Here is a 20,378-nt window from a genome sequence, read left to right as displayed (position 1 = left end):
GGAGGTGGTGAGACCCTCTAAGTAGGAGGATTCCAGGGAGGAAAGACAGGGTACGTTGCAGGGTAGGGGCTCATGGAGAAGCAGTTTGTTAGGCTCAGGAAGCGAACGTTTCCAGCTCTGTGCCCCTCATGTGGGAACTTGGCCAGGTCACCTCTGAGCCTGTTTCCTCATCTGTGCTGTGAGGGTCAGCGATGATGGGTGTCGAGTGCTGAATGATACCCGGCACAGGCAAAGTGCTTAACACAACACCGTGTTCCCTGTAACTGAGGGCACAGTCTTGATGCATGGACAGCACACCCCTCATTCAAATTCTGCGTCACCCCTAAGGCGAGCCGACCCTAAGTCCATGCGTTCCCTTCACTCACTGCCGCTCTCCTGGTCTTTCCAGTTCTTCCTGCTGTCTAGCCTCAGCCTTTCCTGCTGCCCCTTCCCCTTGCAGGGTTACCTGAGCGCGCGTACGACTCGTGGCACGTCTTGGTGATCTGGGCTGCGAGCTCTCGGTAGTGGGCCCTCTTTTCTTCCTTGGCATCCTCAGCGCCGAGGGCGATCATGCCCCCGGAGAAACAGGCCAGGTGCCCCATCTTGTGGTCCAGGATCCCCCCTCGCCACTCGGCGATGTAGGTCAGCCCCCCAGGAGAGACATTCACCAAGTGGGTCTCTATCGCCTGGGAGCAAGGTGGGAATCGGGCAGGGAGGAAGGGCGAGGGAGGGCGCAGAGAAGGGAAGGGAGAGGACGGAAAGTGAACATTTTGGAGATGCAGCAAGCAAGTCGAGCCCTCCATCCCAGACAAAGGGGGCCTGCTGACCTTGGCTGGGGGTGGTCCCGGGCGGGGCTGGTGGGAGTTTCTGCCACTCACCCAGCTGAGGCCTGCTGCTTGCTGGGGCAGGGTTGGGGGCTTGGGCACAAGGCAGCTTCCCCAGGGTGAGTCTCCTATACAGATTTTTAAAAATCCTTTACGTTCAAACATTTTTAGAAAAAAATCTTTAAAAATTATTATCACTCTCCATTATATCCTCTGTTTCCTGCACTGCAGGCAGATTCTTTAACAGCTGAGCCACAAGGGAAGCCCATATCCTCTGTTAAGGAATCTTAACCTGAAGCCTGGATGGCCTGTGGATGGGCTCAAGGGGGTCCAGAATTCCCCTAATATTGTATGTGACACTTTAGAGCATTTTCAAGGGAAGAGGATCAGTTATATTTGATCAGATTCTCAAAAGGGTCCACAGACAATAAGAGCTGCCCCCTGCAAACCCTTAACAGAGGCTTCCTCACTTAATGCCCACAATAAGCCAGGCACAGTGGTCGAGTGGCTTGTCCCAAGTCTCCCACCACACCAGGATCAGGACAAGGACCCCTACATGCCCACGTCTGATTCCTTCCATGACCTGACAGCTGCTCCTCTTGGTGACAAGGGGCTTTCAGAGTTCCTCCCTGTTCCCCCAAGAGGTGATGCTGTTGGGGAAAGACTCCCAGGATATTGGCGGGGGGTGTAGGTATCAGGCCATCACACCCCCGATTTCCTGCCGTTAGTCCCTGGGACTCCAGGAGCCCTGGAGATGGAGGTGATGATGGCAGCCACCCACACAGCGCAGGGCTGTACTCAATGGGTCCTGCTCCAGGGTAGAGCCTTTGGGGGCCTGGCCAGGCCTCTGCCTCCACTGGTCCTCTCCCCTCTATTCTCTGGGGTGGGATGGGGGGGCGGATCTCTGTACTCAGTAAATAGCACACGTGTCTGCATCTTGGGCCTGTTTAATGCTCTCCCATGGTTTCCAAGTGCCCTAAGACAAAAGTCCAGCAGGGCCTCCAAGACTTTGTGATTTATACCCTGAGGTTTAACCTAACGCCAGGGACATGGCTCCCAGGTGTAGGCTCCGGTTCAAACTGCATCTCCACCAGCCCCAAGCTGTGTGACACTGGGCAGGTTCTCTGTTCTCTCTGTGCCTCAGTTTCTTCATGTATAAAATGGGGGTGAGAGCACGAGCCACTTCACAGGGTTAGGAGGGTTTGATGTGACGTGTCTGCAGAGCTTAGCATGTTTCTTCGGGCAGAGAGGCCTTAATAAAGAGGCCTCTGGCAACGGGCTACCTCCAGCTCTGCCGCTTCCTTGGCAAGAATGCCCCTGTTGAAACCACGGCGGCCCCATCATTCTACCACCGTATTATCTCTCTATGCGGTGCTGGCCCCACGTGCCTGCTCCTATTTGTATACGATTCTATGGGACATCTGCCTCCATCCCAGGACTCTTGAGTGCCAGGTGATGGCAGAAGCCACCATCGTCAACCACCAGCCAGTGTCTGGCACAGGGGAGGTGCTCAGACAACATTTGTTCCTTGATCTGTTTTTCTTTGCCAGAAAAAGCAGAGAGGCTGGCAATTACGATTCCTCTCCAGTCTGCCCTCCGGCCTCCCCCACTCCCTCCCTCCCCTCCTCCCGCCCTGGCCACGCCTTGTGCCCCCTCCCAGCCCCCAAGACATTTGTGAGCACTCTCAGTGCCAGCACTGTGCTCCTTGCAGGGGATACAGCCCAGAAGACGGGCCTGGGCCCCAGGGAGCTCACCCGTGGGCACAGAGGCTTCCCAACAAAAGCAAATACGCCTGAGAATCATGACTTGTGATCAACATTTGAATAAAACAAGTTAAGGGGATGAGACAGAAAAAAGCTTGGGGAGGGGGGTGGTCCTACGCTGCAGAGTGAGGTCAGAGATGGTTTCAGTGCTGGTGACTTCCACCAAGACCTTTTCTTCCTGCCTCGGGCTTTGTTGCAACTGCTGTTTCTCCCCTAAGCTCCAGCCCCAGCTGGCTACCTCCAGCTCTGCCGCTCCCTTGGCGAGAATACCCACGTTGAAACCACGGCGGCCCCATCATTCTACCACAGTATTATCTCTCTATGCGGTGCTGGCCCCATGTGCCTGCTCCTATTTGTATACGATTCTATGGGACATCTGCCTGCATCCCAGGACTCTGAGCGCCAGGTGATGGCAGAAGCCACCATTGTCAACCACCAGCCAGTGGCTGGCGCAGGGGAGGTGCTCAGACATCATTTGTTCCTTGATCTGTTTTTCCTTTGCCCTCTGCTGTCAGGCCCAGGCTGGTGGGCTGGCAGCAGGACCCTCGCTGAGCAGCAGATGGGGAAGCTCTGATGATGTGACTGACACGCCAGGGCACTGCTCTCCTTGGGAGGAGTACTGGGGCGACCTGCAGGGCTACAGGGCCCCGACTCCTGGGAAGAGCTTGTGCAGGGAGGGGCGGCAGGGCTAGTCCTGAGTGCAGAACCCTGGTTCAGTTACCCACTGTCAACAATTGGGAGAGAACCCAGACATCCAGGGAGATCCTAGGAAGCTTCGCACTGCAGCTGGAAATCGGCACCTTTAAGACTGTCTCCCATCGTTTAACTTCTGTTTGGGGTTAATGGGGCTTCCCTGGTGGCTCAGAGGGTAAAGAATCTGCCTGCAATGTGGGAGACCTGGGATCGATCCCTGGGTTGTAAAGATCCCCTGGAGAAGGGAATAGCTACCCACTCCAGTATTCTGGCCTGGAGAGTTTCATGGACAGAGGAGCCAGGCAGGCTACAGTCCATGGGGTCGCAAAGAGTTGGACATGATGGAGCGATTAACACTTTCACGTTCACCACACGAAGTAACTGTGGTAAAGAGTGAAAAGGTTGGCCAGTCTCTCTCTGAGGGTACAACTGAGACAAGCAAATGTAACGGTGAAAAGGCAAACCCCAGCGCTTTCTAAAACCCTAGGCAAAACAAGAGACAGCACAGTCTGGCAACTGACTGGTAGGAAGGCTAAAAATCATAGCAAGAGACAGAGCAAAGAGCTGAGTTTGAACCCCAGCTCTGCAGTCTGAGAGCTGCATGACTTTGAGCAAGTTGCTTTCCTTTTCTGAAGACTCTCTTTCATCATCTGTAAAATGGGAACAATACTTCCTGGATGGTTACAAAGCCGCTCAAAGACTCTGGCTAAGCACTTGCAGTTCCTTCCTTTGCCTCCTGGAGGGTACCCTGTCTGCACCCTCCTGCGGGGGTGGTCAGACCAGCCAGGATCCTCTGTGATTTGGCAGCTGGTTAAGTGGAGGATCTGGAGTCAGTGAGACCTGTGTTTGAGCCCTGGCTGTGATACTTGCTGCTGGGGGCCTTGGGCCTTTCTTTTTTAAAAATTAATTTATTTTTTAATCGAAGGATAACTGCTTTACAGAATTTTGTTGTTCTCTGCCAAATATCAACATGAATCAGCCATAGGTATACATATGTCCCATCCCTCTTGAACCTCCCATCTCCCTCCCCATCCCACCCCTCTAGGTTTTTGCAGAGCCCCTGTTTGAGTTCCCGGAGTCACACGGCAAATTCCTATTGGCTATCTATTTTACATATGGTAATGTAAAGTAATGCTCAAATTTTGAGCTAGCAAAATTGAGCTAGCAAAGTAAAATTTTGCTAAGTAAAGTAAAATTTAATTTAGTAAAAAAGTAAAATTTAGAAAAAAACTGAGGTAGTAAAGAAGTGCTCAAAATTCTCCAAGCCAGGCTTCAACAGTACATGAACCAAGAACTTCCAGATGTTCAAGCTGGATTTAGAAAAGGCAGAGGAACCAAAGATCAAATTGCCAATATCCGCTGGATCATTGAAAAAGCAAGAGAGTTGCAGAAAAACATCTATTTCTGCTTTATTAACTATGCCAAAGCCTTTGACTGTGTGGATCACAACAAACTGTGGAAAATTCTGAAAGAGATGGGAATACCAGACCACCTGACCTGCCTCTTGAGAAATCCGTATGCAGGTCAGGAAGCAACAGTTAGAACTGGACATGCAACAACATACTGGTTCCAAATAAGGAAAGGAGTATGTCAAGGCTGTATATTGTCACTCTGCTTATTTAACTTATATGCAGAGTACATCATGAGAAACGCTTGGCTAGATGAAGCACAAGCTGGAATCAAGCTTGCCGGGAGAAATATCAATAACCTCAGATATGCAGATGATACCACTTATGGCAGAAAGAGAAGAAGAACTAAAGACCCTCTTGATGAAAGCAAAAGAGGAGAGCGAAAAAGTTGGCTTAACCCTCAACATTCAGAAAACTAAGATCATGGCATTTGGTCCCATCACTTCATGGCAAATAGATGGGGAAACACTGGAAACAGTGACAGACTTTATTTTTTTGGGCTCCAAAATCACTGCAGATGGTGACTGCCACCATGAAATTAAAAGACACTTACTCTTTGGAAGGAAAGTTATGACCAACCTAGACAGCATATTAAAAAGCAGAGACATTATTTTGGCAACAAAGGTCTATCTAGTCAAAGCTATGGTTTTTCCAGTAGTCATGTCTGGATGTGAGAGTTGGACTATAAAGAAGTCTGAGCGCCGAAGAATTGATGCTTTTGAACTGTGGTGTTGGAGAAGACTCTTGAGAGTCCCTTGGACTGCAAGGAGATCCAACCAGTCCATCCTAAAGGAGATCAGTCCTGGGTGTTCATTGGAAGGACTGATGCTGAAGCTGAAACTCCAATACTTTGGCCACCTGATGTGAAGAGCTGACTCACTTGAAAAGCCCCTGATGTTGGAAAAGATTGAAGGCAGGAGAAGGGGACAATAGAGGATGAGATGGTTGGATGGTATCACCGACTCAATGGACATGAGTTTGAGTAAGCTCCAGGAGTTGGTGATAGACAGGGAAGCCCGGCGTGCTGCAGTCCATGGGGTCACAAAGAGTGGGACATGACCAAACTGAATATAAGTTTCCATGTTACTCTTCCCATACATTTTACCCTCTCCTTCCTCCTCCAGACCTTGGGCCTTTCTAAGCCTCAGTTTCATTACCTGTAAGAAGGGGACTAAATAAGGCCAGGCATCCAGCACAGCTGCCTGGAGGAGACCACAAGGACAGAAACTCCCTGTTCTTCCTGTTGTGCCTCCTCTTGATCCCCAGGGGTGTGCCTGCCCGCCTGTCTGAACCCCTCCCCCCAAGCCCACCCTAGCAGGACATTGGTCTGACCTGCACATTGGAGGCCCTGAGGCAGCTTTCACGGTGGTTGCCTGGGCCCCAACTCAGAGGTTTAAAGTAACCTTGTTGGGGTGCAGCCTGGGCACTGGGATTTTACACCTCCCCAGGTGATTTTTAACATGCCAACAAGGTTGACAACCACAAGAACATTTCTTCAAAGACCCAAACTCGCCAGAGGCCCAGCCTTTACCCGGGGTCAGAGACACTGCAGGCTCTTCATTGGGGAGATCAAATGCTGGAGCAAAGCTGAGTTCTCTCCTGTTCAATCAAGTGTTTCTATAAAGCTCCCCGTTTGCTTAAATAATTCATGGCCATTTCTTCCCTTGAAGCCTCAACTACAGTGTGCCCCGAGGGCTGGGAACCGGGCTGCTCGTTAACTTTTCTGTTTATTCTGCAAGGAAGGCAGGAAGGGCCTCTCCAGGCAGCACTGCTGGACCTGACCGCTAATCCTTGACAGATGCTGCAGGCTGCAGCTGCAGCTCGGCCCAGAAACTCGGAGGGACGGGGCTGAGCCAGACTGAGCTGGGACTGGAGTCCCGGGACCTGTTTCATGACTGAGGTCTTGGCGCCGGGGAGCTGGGCAGGGGAAATTCATCACTGAGCCCACAGTTTTAAGGGGTCCACGGCTCTGGAGGGCTGTTCCAGTGTGTTTCCTTGAAGGACTACCATTCCTGGCCAGATTCAAGTGATCAGAGCATAGTTAGATGTCATTCATCCATCCAATCGCTGCCCACACACATTCATCCACCTATATCCACCCATCCATCCACCCACTCACACACCTTTCCTCCCTGCCTTCCTCCCCACTTCCCTTTCTTCCATCCCTCCACCCACCTATCCATCCATTCAGTCATCCATCTGTCCTTCCTTCCTTTCTTCCCGCCCTCCCTCTATCCATGTATTTGCTCACAAGATAGTGACTGTATGCCCCCTGGGTACCAGCGCTGTTTTGGGAGTGAAACACACAGTGAATGAGTAGACAAGGCCCTTGGACTAGACAGCTCAGGAAGAGAGACCATAAACAAGAGAACAAGTAACACACGTGATCATTTTAGATGCTGTTAAAGGTAGAGACGATTGATAATGAGCCTAAGGTATGTGAGAGAGAGAGAAGCCGGGGAAGGCTAATTCTGTGGCTTTTGAATTGACCAACAGGCAGGACCCAGCCACGTGAATCATAGTCCAGGTAGGAGGGAAGCAGGTACCAAAGCTCTGAGGTGGGAATGAGCCGGTGTGCCTGAGGAAGGCTGGGGACCAGAGCTCCGAGGTCAAGGGGGACAGAGAGAGGTCAGGGTGATTGGTAGGCCCAGGTCAGGGACTGTGGGCAAAGGCGAGAAGCCTGGTTTCTTCCAAGTGCTGAGCAGCTGTGCGGGGAGGGACATGCACTTACAACCCCTGGGGCTGCCGTGGAAGGACTGACTTAGAGTGGGGAGGGGTGAGCAAGGAATCCAGGTAGCTTCGACCAAGGTGGGAGCAGGAAAGATCCAACCTGCTCAATGTACTTTATGAGGAAACTGAGGCCTGGAGCCTGCCTTTTCTTTCATTGGGCTCAAAGGTATCTTATCAGTGAGCTGCTGGGTTCCAACCCCCTTCAGAATAGCCTAGGCTAACTGGCTGCCCATCAGTCCCACAGTCTCTGGCCCTTTGGCCCATCAGAGAGCCTAGCATCCTTGTTCACTCCATGCCACGTGAACCGACCGGCTGAGAGACAGTGGGGAGAGCCTGGGGGGTTGGCTTTGGAGACCTGCTTTTAGCTGGAGTTCTGCCCGTTCTGCGCTGTGTGGCTTTGAGCCAGTGCCTTCCCCCCTCTGGGCCCGGTGTCCATCCGTATCAAGAGAAGGAACAGAATGGGGTGCTCCACTGGGGGAGGCTCCTCCCAGCTTGGATGTGCTAATTACATCCCCTCTGGTTCAGCCGGAAGATGGCTGAGGGTCTTGCTTTGGCCGCCTCCCTTGGGGGCCCCTGTGTTCTGGGTTCTGACACAGCAGGGGCACAGACCCTGCTGCGGTTTCCCATCAGGCTGCCTGCTGCTTCCCCTGAGGCCTCGGACAAATGACTTCATCGCCTTCAGCCTGGGTTTTGCATTTGTAAAACGAGGGGGCTGACATGGCCCTGATTTCAAGGTGTTTGAGAAGAGTCACAGACAGGGTGTGCAGAGCGACAGGCTGGGGAGGGGACAGTCTCGGGGTTCCTGCTCACCGTGGGGTGCAGGGGTGGACAGAAGTGGGTGGGGGGCAGGCTCCCAGCTCTCAGGGACCCTCGGGGAACTGGCGGCGAGTGACCAAACCACCCATGCAGAGTCAGGAGCCTGTCTTACCTCCAAGGCTTCGTAGTACATATCTTTAGCTTCCATATCTGTTTTGGCCGACATCAGCCAGGACTTGATCAAATATTCATAAAAACTGTCCCCGAGTCCTCCAACCGAGACGTGGTCTGTGAGGGGAGAGAGGACAGAAATATTATCTCCACTAGCCGCCGGCAGGACTCACCGGGTGAGCTCGGCGGGGAGTGCGCATTTAATCCCTGGCCTCGGAGACCCCAGCAGAATGGTTCAGGGGTGCCAGGAGAAAGGCATGGCCTGTGACTGGGGGCCACCAGGGCAGCTTGAGCTCAATGGTCCCACACAAAAGTGCAGGGGCTCCTCTGGCTGCTATGAATCATGTCGTTTAGCAGGCAGAGGATGGCAGGGCCGCTGGTTATTAACTGTAAATGAGTTGCATTTCTTTAAAAAGATAATCTGGTGGCAAGGAGTTCAGAGATTTTTTATTACCCGGTGCCAAACATGGTAATTAATGCTGGGCAGGTTCATAAAAGGCCACGGGAAGGAGGAATGAGAGGCTTAATTTAGTCAGTCAGAGCGCAGAGCTATTCTGAAAAACCCAGGTTTAAATTTAGCCAATTGGAATGAACAGAGTTCAAAGGAGCAGGGGGAGGGAAAATGGGGTTGGAGGACCTCTCCATCCGCCCTGGGGGAGCAGGACCTCCAGGCGTGGCTGGACGAGCAGGTGTCCCCATGCAGGGCAGCTCCGAGAGAGTGACAGCTGACAGAGGAGCACTTAATTACAGAAGCAAAAGCGCACTCCACTCCCATTAACAGGCAACATCAAGGCATTTAGTAGATACAACAAGGAGCGAACTGCGGTTCCTGGTTAAGCAGGGAGACAGAGAGAGGAAGGAAAGGGGCTGGATGAAGGCTGCTGCTGCTGCTAAGTCGCTTCAGTCGTGTCCGACTCTGTGCGACCCCATAGACGGCAGCCCACCAGGCTCCCCCGTCCCTGGGATTCTCCAGGCAAGAACACTGGAGTGGGTTGCCATTTCCTTCTCCAATGCATGAAAGTGAAAAGTGAAAGTGAAGTCGCTCAGTCGTGTCCGACTCTTAGTGACCTCATGGACTGCAGCCCACCAGGCTCCTCTGTCCACGAGATTTTCCAGGCAGTTGGAGTGGGTTGCCATTGCCTTCTCCTGGATGAAGACAGGGCGTGGGAAATGGAAAGAGGATTTTCAGCTCCTCTGGAGAAAGAGGGGGCCGAAAGAGAGAAGGGAGGGGCAGGGGGTGGGGGCAAGCACGGCTCAGGCCCTCTCCCTGGTTCGCCCCACCTGGAGAAGCTTTCCTCCGTGTCCCCACAGGGGGCCATGAGGAAGGGGGGAAATGCGGCCGCTGTGGCCTCTGGCCCGGGCCCCCCTGCGGCAGGCGCTGGGTGACAGCAGCCCCCCACCGTTGCTGGGAGCTGTATCGTCAGGATGTCTGTGGGCCTGCCTCCCCCGCTAGGCTGTGGGCCGTGTGGGGAGGGACCATGGGAGATTCCATGGCACACAGCGGACGCCCCGGTGGGCCCCGAGTGAGGGAAAGGCGAGCAGATTTGGGCTGTGCTGGGAAGGACCTTGAAGGCCACGCCAAAGAGGCTGGACTTCATCATGTGGCTGCAGGGCGTGGGTGAGCGAGGAGGCCAGGGCTTCACCTGGCAGGTGTGTGTGGGAGAGGGGAGCCGGGTCAGCAGGGGTCCCACAGCTGTTTGAGACGGGACCCCCCTTGGGATGTGCGTAGAGTTTCACAGGGCCTTGGCTGCAGAGCACAGTTCTCATCTGGAGGTCCTGCCGCTTTCTAGCCTCTGTGTGTGAGTGTGTGTGTGATGTGTGTGTGTGTGTGAGTGTGTGTGTGATGTGTGTGGTGTGATGTGTGTGATGTGTGATGTGTGTGATGTGTGATGTGTGTGATGTGTCTGTGTGGGCGACATGTGTGTATGATGTATGTGATGTGTGATGTGTGTGTGTGTGTGATGTGTCTGTGTGGGCGATACGTGTGTATGATGTATGTGATGTATGTGTGTGATATGTGTGTGATGTGTGAAGTGTGTGATGTGTGTGTAATATGTGTGATGTGTGTGATGTATGTGGTGTGTGATGTGTGTGTGTGATTGTGTGTGTGATGTGTGTGTGGGCGATGTGTGTGGGTAATGTGTGTGATGTGATGTGTGATGTGTGATGTGTGTGTGATGTATGTGTGATATGTGTGATGTATGTGTGTGATGTATGTGTGATATGTGTGATGTATGTGTGTGATGTATGTGTGATATGTGTGATGTATGTGATGTGTAGTGTGTGCGATGTGTGCTGTGTGTGTAATGTGTGTGGGCGATGTGTGTGTGTGACGTATGTGATGTATGATGTGTGCGGTGTGCAGTGTGTGTGTGTTGTGTGTGATGTGTGTGATGTGTGATGTGTGTGTGATATGTGCGTGTGATGTGTGTGATGTGTGTGTGTGATGTATGTGATGTGTGATGTGTGTGTTGTGTGTGATGTGTGTGATGTGTGATATGTGTGTGTGATGTGTGTGATGTGTGTGTAATGTGTGTGGGTGATGTGTGTGATGTATGTGATGTGTGATGTGTGTGTGTGATATGTGTGATGTGTGTGTGATGTGTGTGTGATGTGTGTGATGTGTGATGTGCGTGATGTGTGATGTGTGTGATGTGTGATGTGTGTGATGTGTGATGTGTGTGATGTGTGTGATGTGTGATGTGTGTGATGTGTGTGTGTGATGTATGTGTGTGTGATGTGTGATGTGTGTGTGATGTGTGTGATGTGTGATGTGTGTGATGTGTGTGTGATGTGTGTGATGTGTGATGTGTATGTAATGTGTGTGGGCGATATGTGTGTGTGTGTGATGTATGTGATGTGTGATGTGTGTGATGTGCGTGATGTGTGTGTGTGATGTGTGTGTGATGTATGTGTGTGTGATGTATGTGATGTGTGATGTGTGTGATGTGTGATGTGTGTGTGATGTGTGTGATGTGTGATGTGTGTGATGTGTGTGTAATGTGTGTGGGCGATATGTGTGTGTGTGTGGTGTCTTCCCACACCAAGGGGCACAGGGGAAAAGTGCAGGAGTGGGAATTAGAAAAACGGATCCGCCATTAGCTCGGGACAAATCAGACCCCCCCGGGGCCTGTGTCTCCTGATTTGTAAAATGCCGATGGGAGCATGAGTTTGTGCGCCTGAGTGGAACTGGATTCTTCTGCTTCCTGACCGTGTCAACAACACTCCCATCACACTTGGCAGCAGGAGGCGGTCACCCTACACGCCTGGGAATCGCCGGCAGGAAAGTAGCGCAAAGCTGGGGAGACGGCCAGGCTGCAGCTGGCGGGCCGCTCATGCTCCTACGCCCACGGGGGAGAATCCGGGCTCGCCACATCCCTCCCACCAAGGACGGTGTGGGATTTAGGCAGTGGACAAGGAGGCCAAGCCACTCCAGGGGCCAAGCCGGAGGGCTGGCCACTCTTCAAGCTCTCGGTGGCTCTGCTGGGGCCAGTCTCATCTTGGTGCTTGGCACCAGCAGCAGCCTGGTGGACTTATCCTGGCTGCGACGTCCTAGGGGCGGGAGGGTCTTGGCCTCTCGCTACCCTGAGGCCCAGCTTCAGGCAGGAGTGGGGACTGAGCAAGGGCATGGGTCTGGGCTGGGATGCAGCCCCAGTTAGTCCTTCGCCTCCTGAAGCTGCAATGTCTGCGGCTGCAAGTGAGCTACACAGAGGATTCAAGGAGAGATAAGAATGCGAACTTGGCTTGTGCAAGATGGGAATGGTATCATCTGTTGGAAAATCACACAGTCAGCCAGAAAACAAAACCAAACCAAACCCAGTGAAAACCACAGAAAACCTGAGATGACCCCTGGCACCAAAGCCAGGAGAGGAGGAAGGCAGGTGCCCAGAGGAGCAGGGCTTTCTTTATAACCTTCCCTCTGCAATTCAGTGGGCCTCGGCTTCATATTTTATTAACAGGAAACAATTTTCCATATGTGACTGAGTCTGCTCAGCCCTGCGACCCTGGGTGCAGCCTGCAAAGAAAATTATGCTTCTCAGCAGGGCCGGGGAAGGCAGGGAGGCTCCTCTGTAATTTGCCAAGGTGGCTCTTCAGGCTGGGGAGCCACGCCCCTTGCCCCCTGGTGACAGGTTTTGCCGCACTGTCCTGGAGCAGCTAGGGCTGGCAGCTGCACAGTTTATCTCTTCATCCAGTCAGGCCTTGCAATTAAAGGCAGTAACAGTTATTGAACTGTCTCATCCCGTGGCCATAATCTGTAATTCAAACCTTCATTTTCCCCTGGCACTTCTGAATTTGGTAGTGTGTTTTCATTACAAATACTTTGCGTTTCTCCAAGTGGAATGAGGTCATCACCAAGGAAAATTCCCGGGTCGAATTTTCTGGGTCTCCTGGACCTGCGGATCCTAGAGGCTCTGGCTTGGAAGGACGGGTCTTTGCAGTTTCCTCACAGTATCCCTGCCAGCTAGCCAGCTGGCCCTCCAGGCCCTGCTTGCATACTTTTGGTGATGGGTGCTTATTACCTGTTGGGACAACCCACGCCATCTTTTTTTTTTTTTGAGTCTTTTTTTGAATTTGTGGTGATATCACTTCTGTTTTATGTTTTGGTTTTTTGGCCTTGAGGCACGTGAGAGCTTAGCTCCCCACCAGGGATCCAACCCGCACCCCCTGCATTGGAAGGCAACTTCTTAACTGGACCGCCAAGGAAATCACAGCCCATGTCATCCCTGGAGAATGAACCGAAATCTGTTTACTGCAGCTTTTGACCATTGCTCCCACGCCCCTCCACAGGACACAAAGATCATATCTCCAGCTCTTCTCCCATTTTGCAAGAGAGGAAACCAGGGCTCAAAGAGAAGAAGTGACGTTCCCGCTGCCCTCCGCGCCCCCGGGATGGGCAGGAGTCAGACTCAGGTTCACCTTGTCCCTGAGCCCTTGCTGATGACATTACAACTGGGGCTGGAAACAGCGAAAGGGGTAAGGCAAAAAAAAAAAAAAAACAGGTAAGGGGAAAGGGAAAGGGTCCTTGTCTGGTAAGAGGCGGTGGAGGTGGGGCCTCTGGGCGAGTCTCGGGAAGCCCTGAGAGGCAGGGCGCACAGAACCGATTTGCGCTGTGACCACACGACTAGGGCCTTGGTCAAAAAGGCAAGGCAGAGCCGGGCTTCCCGACAGTGGGGCAATACTGGAGGCTGGCAGACTTTAACACTCCCCTGGCTGGGAGTTTCACAAACCCCATTCTGTTTCAGTGGGTGGAGCTGGGGGCTGTGAATGAGGCTCCAGAGGTGACCCATGACTGTCTGGTTGGAAAAAACAGCCTCTGAACATAAACAGCTGGAAATCCTAGCATCAGTTCTTATAGGTGTAAGATATGAGTGAGGAACTCCTGCTTTTTATGTTACTGTATAGGTAGGGTCTGCTTAAATGTTTTTGTAAGAAATTAAACTTGGAGGAAGGAAACCAGACGAAGCAGGGTGGGAGGGGATTGCCTGGCTTTTCTTGGAGCCACGTTTGGAGTAAACTTCTAAGTGGAGCACTCTTGCAAGTTTGGGGGAGGATGAAGGAGGTTTCGGTGGGCATCAGAAGAGACTGAAGCTGGGGATGGCTGGCACGCGGGCGATGCACAGGGCGGGCCTCACCTCTGTCACAATGGCGATGGCAACAGTAATGAGCACTCCCCAAGGCGCCTGGCAGGAGGGTGGTACCCAGGAGCCCCGAGCAAATGCATCGCCCCTCCCTGGGCCCAGGTGCCTCGCACAGCCTGGCGGGCAGGGAAGCTGGGCAGAAATCCAGTGGACCAGGGGCACGTGTACTCACGTTGCATCCAGTTCCCGCTCACCGGGCTGAGGAAGTTGGGGTAGAGGCCGAAGGGCTTGTCAATTTCCCGAAGGACCTTTCGGATGTTCCTGACCTGCCAAGAGATGGACACCAGGCACATCTTTACTTTCTCCAAGAAGCCAGTCAGCTCCCAGCCCACTGAGGACCAGGGTCGCTGATTCCAGTCCAGAGAGGAAAACAGTCCGACAAGGAAGGGAGGGAGAGCTGGGTGACCAGCAGTTGGCTCCAACCTGGGGGTCAAGAGAGGGGCGCGGCAGGACGTGGCCACAGTGGGGCCTGACCCCCAACCTCTGCGCTGACCCATCTGCCAGGGGCCCTGCCAGTCTCCCCTTTCACCTCACCCCTTCCTCACTGTGTGTGGGTTTCGGGGACGAGTCTTTTTACGAGGGGCTTCGTATAAGTGATAGTCGCTCATTTGTAAGTGCTAGACAAAACTGTCTTTTTAACAGTCAGAAATGGTTAAATATTGGCAGTTTCACATAGCTCAGTCTGGTAATATGTTGCTTTATCTGACACAGTAGGAACCATTCCAGAAGGGAGGCTCCTTAGCATCCTTGTGCCCTAATAGGCATCTCGGGGTTTTAATAACGACTGCAACAGCTGTTAACATTTCTCAGTTGCTCTGAGCCAGACCCATCAGATACACGATCGCCAACCCTCCTAACAATCCATACGGGATTATCATCTCAGTTTAACAGACAAGAAACCAGGATATCAGAGAGGTGCAGTCACTTGCCCGTGGTCACAGGGCTTGTAAGTGGCAGAATCAGGGTGTGAGTATGGTCTGTCGGTCCACACGGAGTAGCCCCGGGTCCAACAGGGATCAGGGCAGGGACCGGGCAGCAGCGTGCAACAGAGGCTGCCCCTGCTGGAGCAGGAGGCTGGATCTGCAACCTTCAGGGCTGTGAAGGGCATGACATGGGATTCAGCAAGGCTTTATCCATCAGGGGCTGCTGTCTGGCAGAACATGAAATCTTCCGGTGCACACTCTGCAGGACAGAAAGGCCCTTGGGGACTGAGCTGGAGCATGCTCGCAGACTTATCTACAAGCCAAGGAGCAGCGTTTTAGCTGTCAGACCTTTCTTTCCGGGCACAGCAGCTCACTCGCACTTTGCTTTGCCACATCAGATCTCACATCCACTTATGCTAACGGAGTCCATTATGGGGGACAGGACTGTGCTTGCACCTGAGTTAGTCTTGATTGTCCTGGTGGTGAGCAGTGAAGCGGGCTAAATGAGCTCCCCTGGAGGGTCCGGGTGCTTCCAGAATTGGGGCCAATTTGTTGACTGCCAATAATCGCCTGTGTGAGAGGCATGACTGGGGGAATCAAAGGAGCTGGAGAATGTAAATGTAGCGACAGAGAGTGGAGGGACTCTTGTGAAAAAGCTGGAAGCCTGCTGTACTGATCTGGTCTTGTAAGAGCATGGGTTTCAGGGCCAGAAAGTCCTGGGTTTGAGTCTCGGCTTAATCACTAACCAGATGGATGACTCAGGACAGGTGATTGAACCTCTCTGAGTCTCAGTGTCCTCCTCTGTTGGATGGGGATAAAAGAAGTCACACCTCACCGGCTTGGTGGGAAAATCAGAGCCACTGTACAGTGCCCAGCACATCGTAGGTGCTCAGGCAGTGGTATCTCCAGTCTAGCAGGAACTAGAGCAACTCCTCAGCTCACCCCTCTCTGAGCCAGCCGGGGTATTCCTAGAGGAGTCTGGCTCAAGAGCAGTGGAAATAGGGAGACTGGGGGAAAAGACAGCCTGGAGTCGGGCCAAAGGACCAGAGACCAGAATATAAGATTCATCAGAAGTGGGATTGAATTTACTCCATGAGCTCTGGAGGTGGGGTGTCCCGGGAAGGCAGAGACCTCTCAATATAAGGAGGAGCTTCTGAAGGGAGGTCAGACAACATGAGGGGCTGTTTAAGGGTGGTAGTGAGCCCCAGGGCAGAGGAAGTGATTCAGGGGTTGAAAAACTCTTCTTGAGATTCTTTAGAAAGTTTGGGTGGATTCCCACATTGCATAAGCGGTGGTCCTCAACCTGGCATCAAAAAGCACATGGGTGCTGTTTTTTTTTTAAAAAGACTTTTTTTTTTTCCCGATGTGGACCATTAAAAAAATCTTTATTGAATTTGTTAAAATATTGCTTCTGTTTTATGTTTTGGTTTTTTGGGCATATGGGATCTTAGGTCCCCGACCAGGGATCAAACCCACACCTCACCACCCTGCACCAGAAGACAAAATATTAACCACTGGGCCTCCAAGGAAGTCCCGTATGGGTGCTTGTTTAAAATGCAGATTCCTGGGCTTGGAATGACACTCAGAAATCTGCTTCTTCGCCAGCCAGCATGCTAGGTGATGCTTTGAGGCAGGTTGGCTGACGTAAGCCTGGGAGCCACTGGTAGTGTGTGACTCTGTGACCCGCTGGCTCCCTTGGCATTCTAAGAGACTAACACAGGACCAGGGAAGAGAAGGCTTTGGCAGTGGGGGGTGGGGGGTGGGGGCGGTGGTCTGCTTCCTGGAGGGCAGGGCTTTATGTCCCTACGGGGCCAGGACTTGGGAAGGGACAAGCGCCATCGGCGGGTGGTGTGTGTCCACTTTCCTTCTTTGGGTTTAGAGTTAGATCTACGGGGACCCTTCCAGATGGGACTGACCCGGGCTGTGACCCTGAGAAACCGTTCCTTCCGGAGGGCTTCACGGGGCAGGGGCAGCTGTCAGGAGGGACAAAGGCCTGGACGCTGGCTCTCTGCACCTCTGTGGTCTTAGCCAGCCCGCTAACTAAGAAGGAACAGACGTGAGCCTCTGCCGCGAAGGGAAATCGCTTTGCCAGCCTGCTGACAACATGAGCTAGACGGGCGTCTGGAAGCGCTAAGGCAGGCAGATCTCACCGAAGAAGTTAAATGTCTCTGGAAAGGGGACTTCGGTGCCGGGTGGCCAGTTCCTGCCAACGCAAGCTGGTGCCTAGATTTCCCTGGTTGTACTTACTCCGGATTTCACACGTGTGTGGTTGCCACCGAGCTCACACGTACACCAGGGAAAACCTTCTCGCTGGCAGCCATGTCTCTTCCCTGCTTACTCCTTGTCCTCACCTTCCCGGCCGCCTGGCATCGGGTACAGTTAGGCAACCATTTGCTCCTCTGGCCCTGGCTTCGGGCTTTCAGCTCCCCCGCCCCCCACCCTCAGCTGGCCCGTGCTCCATCTCCCCGTCAGAGGCTGAGTGCTCACCCTCTGCTCTCTGCAAGGGAAAGAAGGAGCAGAGAGACTTGCCTTTTCTGCGAAGACCTGGTTGCCAGAGAGCTGGGTGAGGTGTAAGAACTCCAAGTGCAGGGATCCAAACTCCGCCAGGATGCTGCTGCTCCCTGCCATGGCCCAGCCCCAGCTCCTGTTGGAGCCGCTGAAAAGACAGAAGCAGTCGGGGTCACCCCCTGCCGGCGGGGCTGGCTCCTCTGCTCCGTGGGGGAGCACCTACTATGTGCTGAGCACTGGACTAGGAGCTTCACCATACCATCCCGGTGAATCCTCCCTGGGGGTCGATGCTGTTCGTACCCCAGTTTATCTGATGAGGATGTTCAGGTTGGTGAGAAACTTGCCTACAGGTCATTTAAACCCAGGGCTGTCTGACAGGCAATAGTCTTCATTTCTACGGTCAAGCAGCTCCTGTAAGACGTGTGGGCTCTTGAAGGACATGAGCAGAGCTGCATTGGTGGCCAAGACCTGGCATAGACGTGATGCTAAATTTACAGGCGATAGGGATAATGCTGTCAGGGACCACAAAGAGCCCCCAGAACATTCTATTTCCACCCACTTGTTCAAGGGCAACTGATGGCTCACAATCATTGTTGCTGCGTGTGGAGGGTAAATAGTGCATGGCTGGGGTCCAAAGTGGGGGATGACGAGAGGGACCCCGCTTGGCCCTTTTTCCTTCCCTCCACAGTCACTGCTGCCCATGGACTCACAGCAGCCCCCATCTGGAACTTTGTGGAACCCACACCTGAAGGGTGGATGGCTCTTCTAAGACCACCCACCAGGGACTACTAGACCCTGGGAAGTCTGAGGTTAGGGATGAAAGCAGCAGGGGCTCTCTGAGCAAAGGTCTCCCTGCCACAGAGATGCATGTGTCTCATAAACACCTTAGATGGATCACCAGCATGCCTTGGCGACTCCGCCGGAGAAGGCTGTCAGCTAACTGCGTCCTCCCTTTCCTTGAAAGTACTGGGTGCTTTCAAGGAGGAAGAGTGGAGGCAGGGCCTCAGGTAATCCTCCCATCTGCCCCTTTCACAGGAGAGGAAACCAAGGCACAGCACGGTGACGTCACTGCCCGAGATCACACAGTTAAGTGGAGCAGCTGGGACCCTGGCTCCCCAGTAGCTGGCCTCTGTCCACCCTCTGTCTCTCAAGGACAGGACCTAGGAGGGCAAGCGTGGGTCTGGGAGGTCACAGTTTGCCAGCTGAGGGGCCCTGCTTTATCCAGGTGGGCTGGGGCTCCCCCGAGGTTGCCTTTCTCCTCTCTGATGTGGTTTCAGGGAACTCTTGCAGAAACAGATGGAATCGAGTTCAAGGATCTTTTGGGGCAATGACCTCAATAAACACACCTGCTTCCTTGGGTATTACTCTGACTCTGGGCAGGTGGGGAGGGAGGGGTTGCACAGAGGGCAAATTTGAGTTCTAGATAATAAATAAAACAGCTTCCAGATGCAGGCACTGGGGCGGGCTGTCCACATCATGACTGCATTTAAAGCCCACAAGTTTAAGCACCGTTAATCCCTGAGGAAAACAGAGAGGGAAGCGAGCTGCCTTTAGAAGCCCAGAACCAGTAGGTGGTGGAGGCAGGATTCGAATTGAGATCTGTTGGCCTCGGCCTCAGAGGGACCCTCAGGGGTCCCCCAGATGGCCCCATATCCACCCCGAGAGAAGGGGAAGCTGACCCCTCTGTGTCCCTCTTCCCTCCAGGCCAGGAGACCTCTCTCTCCAGCCTGTGACCTCAGTGGGAGCCTCAGGCACCCACAGAGGGCTTCCTGAATAATTGATGCTTCCTGCCCTGGCAGAGAAATTCAAGGTAAACAAACACACAAACAAAAAAGCCCCAGCCATCATCAGCAGTCTTTTGTCCTCCTTTTCCTTACAGGAGCCTCTCCTTCCTTCCCCTCCCTCCCAACGCTCACCCTCCCAAGTGGACCTTTAGTGGTGGAGTCACCCCGGGCAGGGGGCGGTGGGCCAGGCACTTTCCTTTCTGCACGCTGGTCTCACATACTGGCTCCCCCAGGTCCCAGCCAGGGGACCTCAGGCGGGTCAGGGAATTCCTGCAGACCCCGGTCTCCTCATCTGCACACCTCACAGAGTCATGGTAAGTCACAAATTACGCACACGATGACTGTCATTGTAACCATTACGTAATAATGCACATTAAATTATGTTGTCTGTTAGAGTTAAGTTCTTGATATGTGCCAGGCAGCAGCAGTATCTTATTTTACCTTCACATCCAACTGCAGGGGTAGATAGCAAGATTCTTATTTCACAGGTTAGGACAGTCAGAGTCAGAGAGGGGAAGACACTTTTCCAAGGTCACACAGTAACTGAGTGTGTTAGCTGAGCTGAAACCAAATCCAAATCCTAGGTCCTCTGTGCCCCTAATTCATCCATTCTGGGCGGCATCCATTCGGAGACCAGGAGGTCTTCTGATCAGCCTGTGACTGGTGGGCTGACGGAAGCGGGTCTGCTCCCCTTCCTGCCTTTTAAGCCTGCAAGTGGGCTTGCAGCCTGCCTTCTCTCCCCTGGCATGAGGGGCTGCTCCATAATACCCCTCCCCAGCCTGGCAGAAGCTTCCGTGTGTGTACACATGTGTATCGTATCAACACAATCATTAATTCTGGAACCAGACAGAGACTGGATTCTAATTTCTAACTTTGCTGCTGTGTGACCTTGGGTAAGTTACCTTACCTCTCTGAGTCTGTTTCATCACTTTAAAGCGGGGTCCATGTGGTTGCTGTGTGATGAAGAGAGAGAATCTGTAAGGTCGTGCCTGGGACACAGTGACCATTAGACAAACCTGCATAATTATTACCACATGGATGCACGTGTGTGGCAGAAGTGTGCACTTGTAAACACATATTTGGGTGTGAATCTGTGCACACAGGGATGGGAGAGAGTGTGTGACAAAGGTGAGGCTGGATCTGAGACTTCATGATTAGGGTGAGTGGCAGTGGGGTGCACGCGTGTGTGTGAGCCTGAG

General features: G+C 53.0%; 1 protein-coding gene across 3 annotated transcripts in view; it reads right to left on the bottom strand.

The window, feature by feature from the left end:
• Nucleotides 1–20,378, bottom strand: part of MAN1C1 (mannosidase alpha class 1C member 1) — a 147,618-nt gene that overhangs the window by 4,950 nt on the left and 122,290 nt on the right. For all 3 annotated transcript variants that reach the window (XM_043444889.1, XM_043444891.1, XM_043444890.1), the window contains 4 exons: nucleotides 17,417–17,543; nucleotides 14,137–14,230; nucleotides 8,327–8,442; nucleotides 446–665 (listed from right to left, as the gene is read on the bottom strand). In XM_043444889.1, the coding sequence (XP_043300824.1) occupies nucleotides 446–665; nucleotides 8,327–8,442; nucleotides 14,137–14,230; nucleotides 17,417–17,543 (557 nt within the window). The remainder of the gene's footprint in view (nucleotides 1–445; nucleotides 666–8,326; nucleotides 8,443–14,136; nucleotides 14,231–17,416; nucleotides 17,544–20,378) is intronic.

The sequence above is a fragment of the Cervus canadensis genome, chromosome 24, assembly GCF_019320065.1.
Source record: "Cervus canadensis isolate Bull #8, Minnesota chromosome 24, ASM1932006v1, whole genome shotgun sequence".
In the NCBI taxonomy this organism is placed as follows: Eukaryota; Metazoa; Chordata; class Mammalia; order Artiodactyla; family Cervidae; genus Cervus; species Cervus canadensis.
Note: the sequence above shows the minus strand (reverse complement) of the source record. Positions and strands in the feature narration are given on the sequence as shown.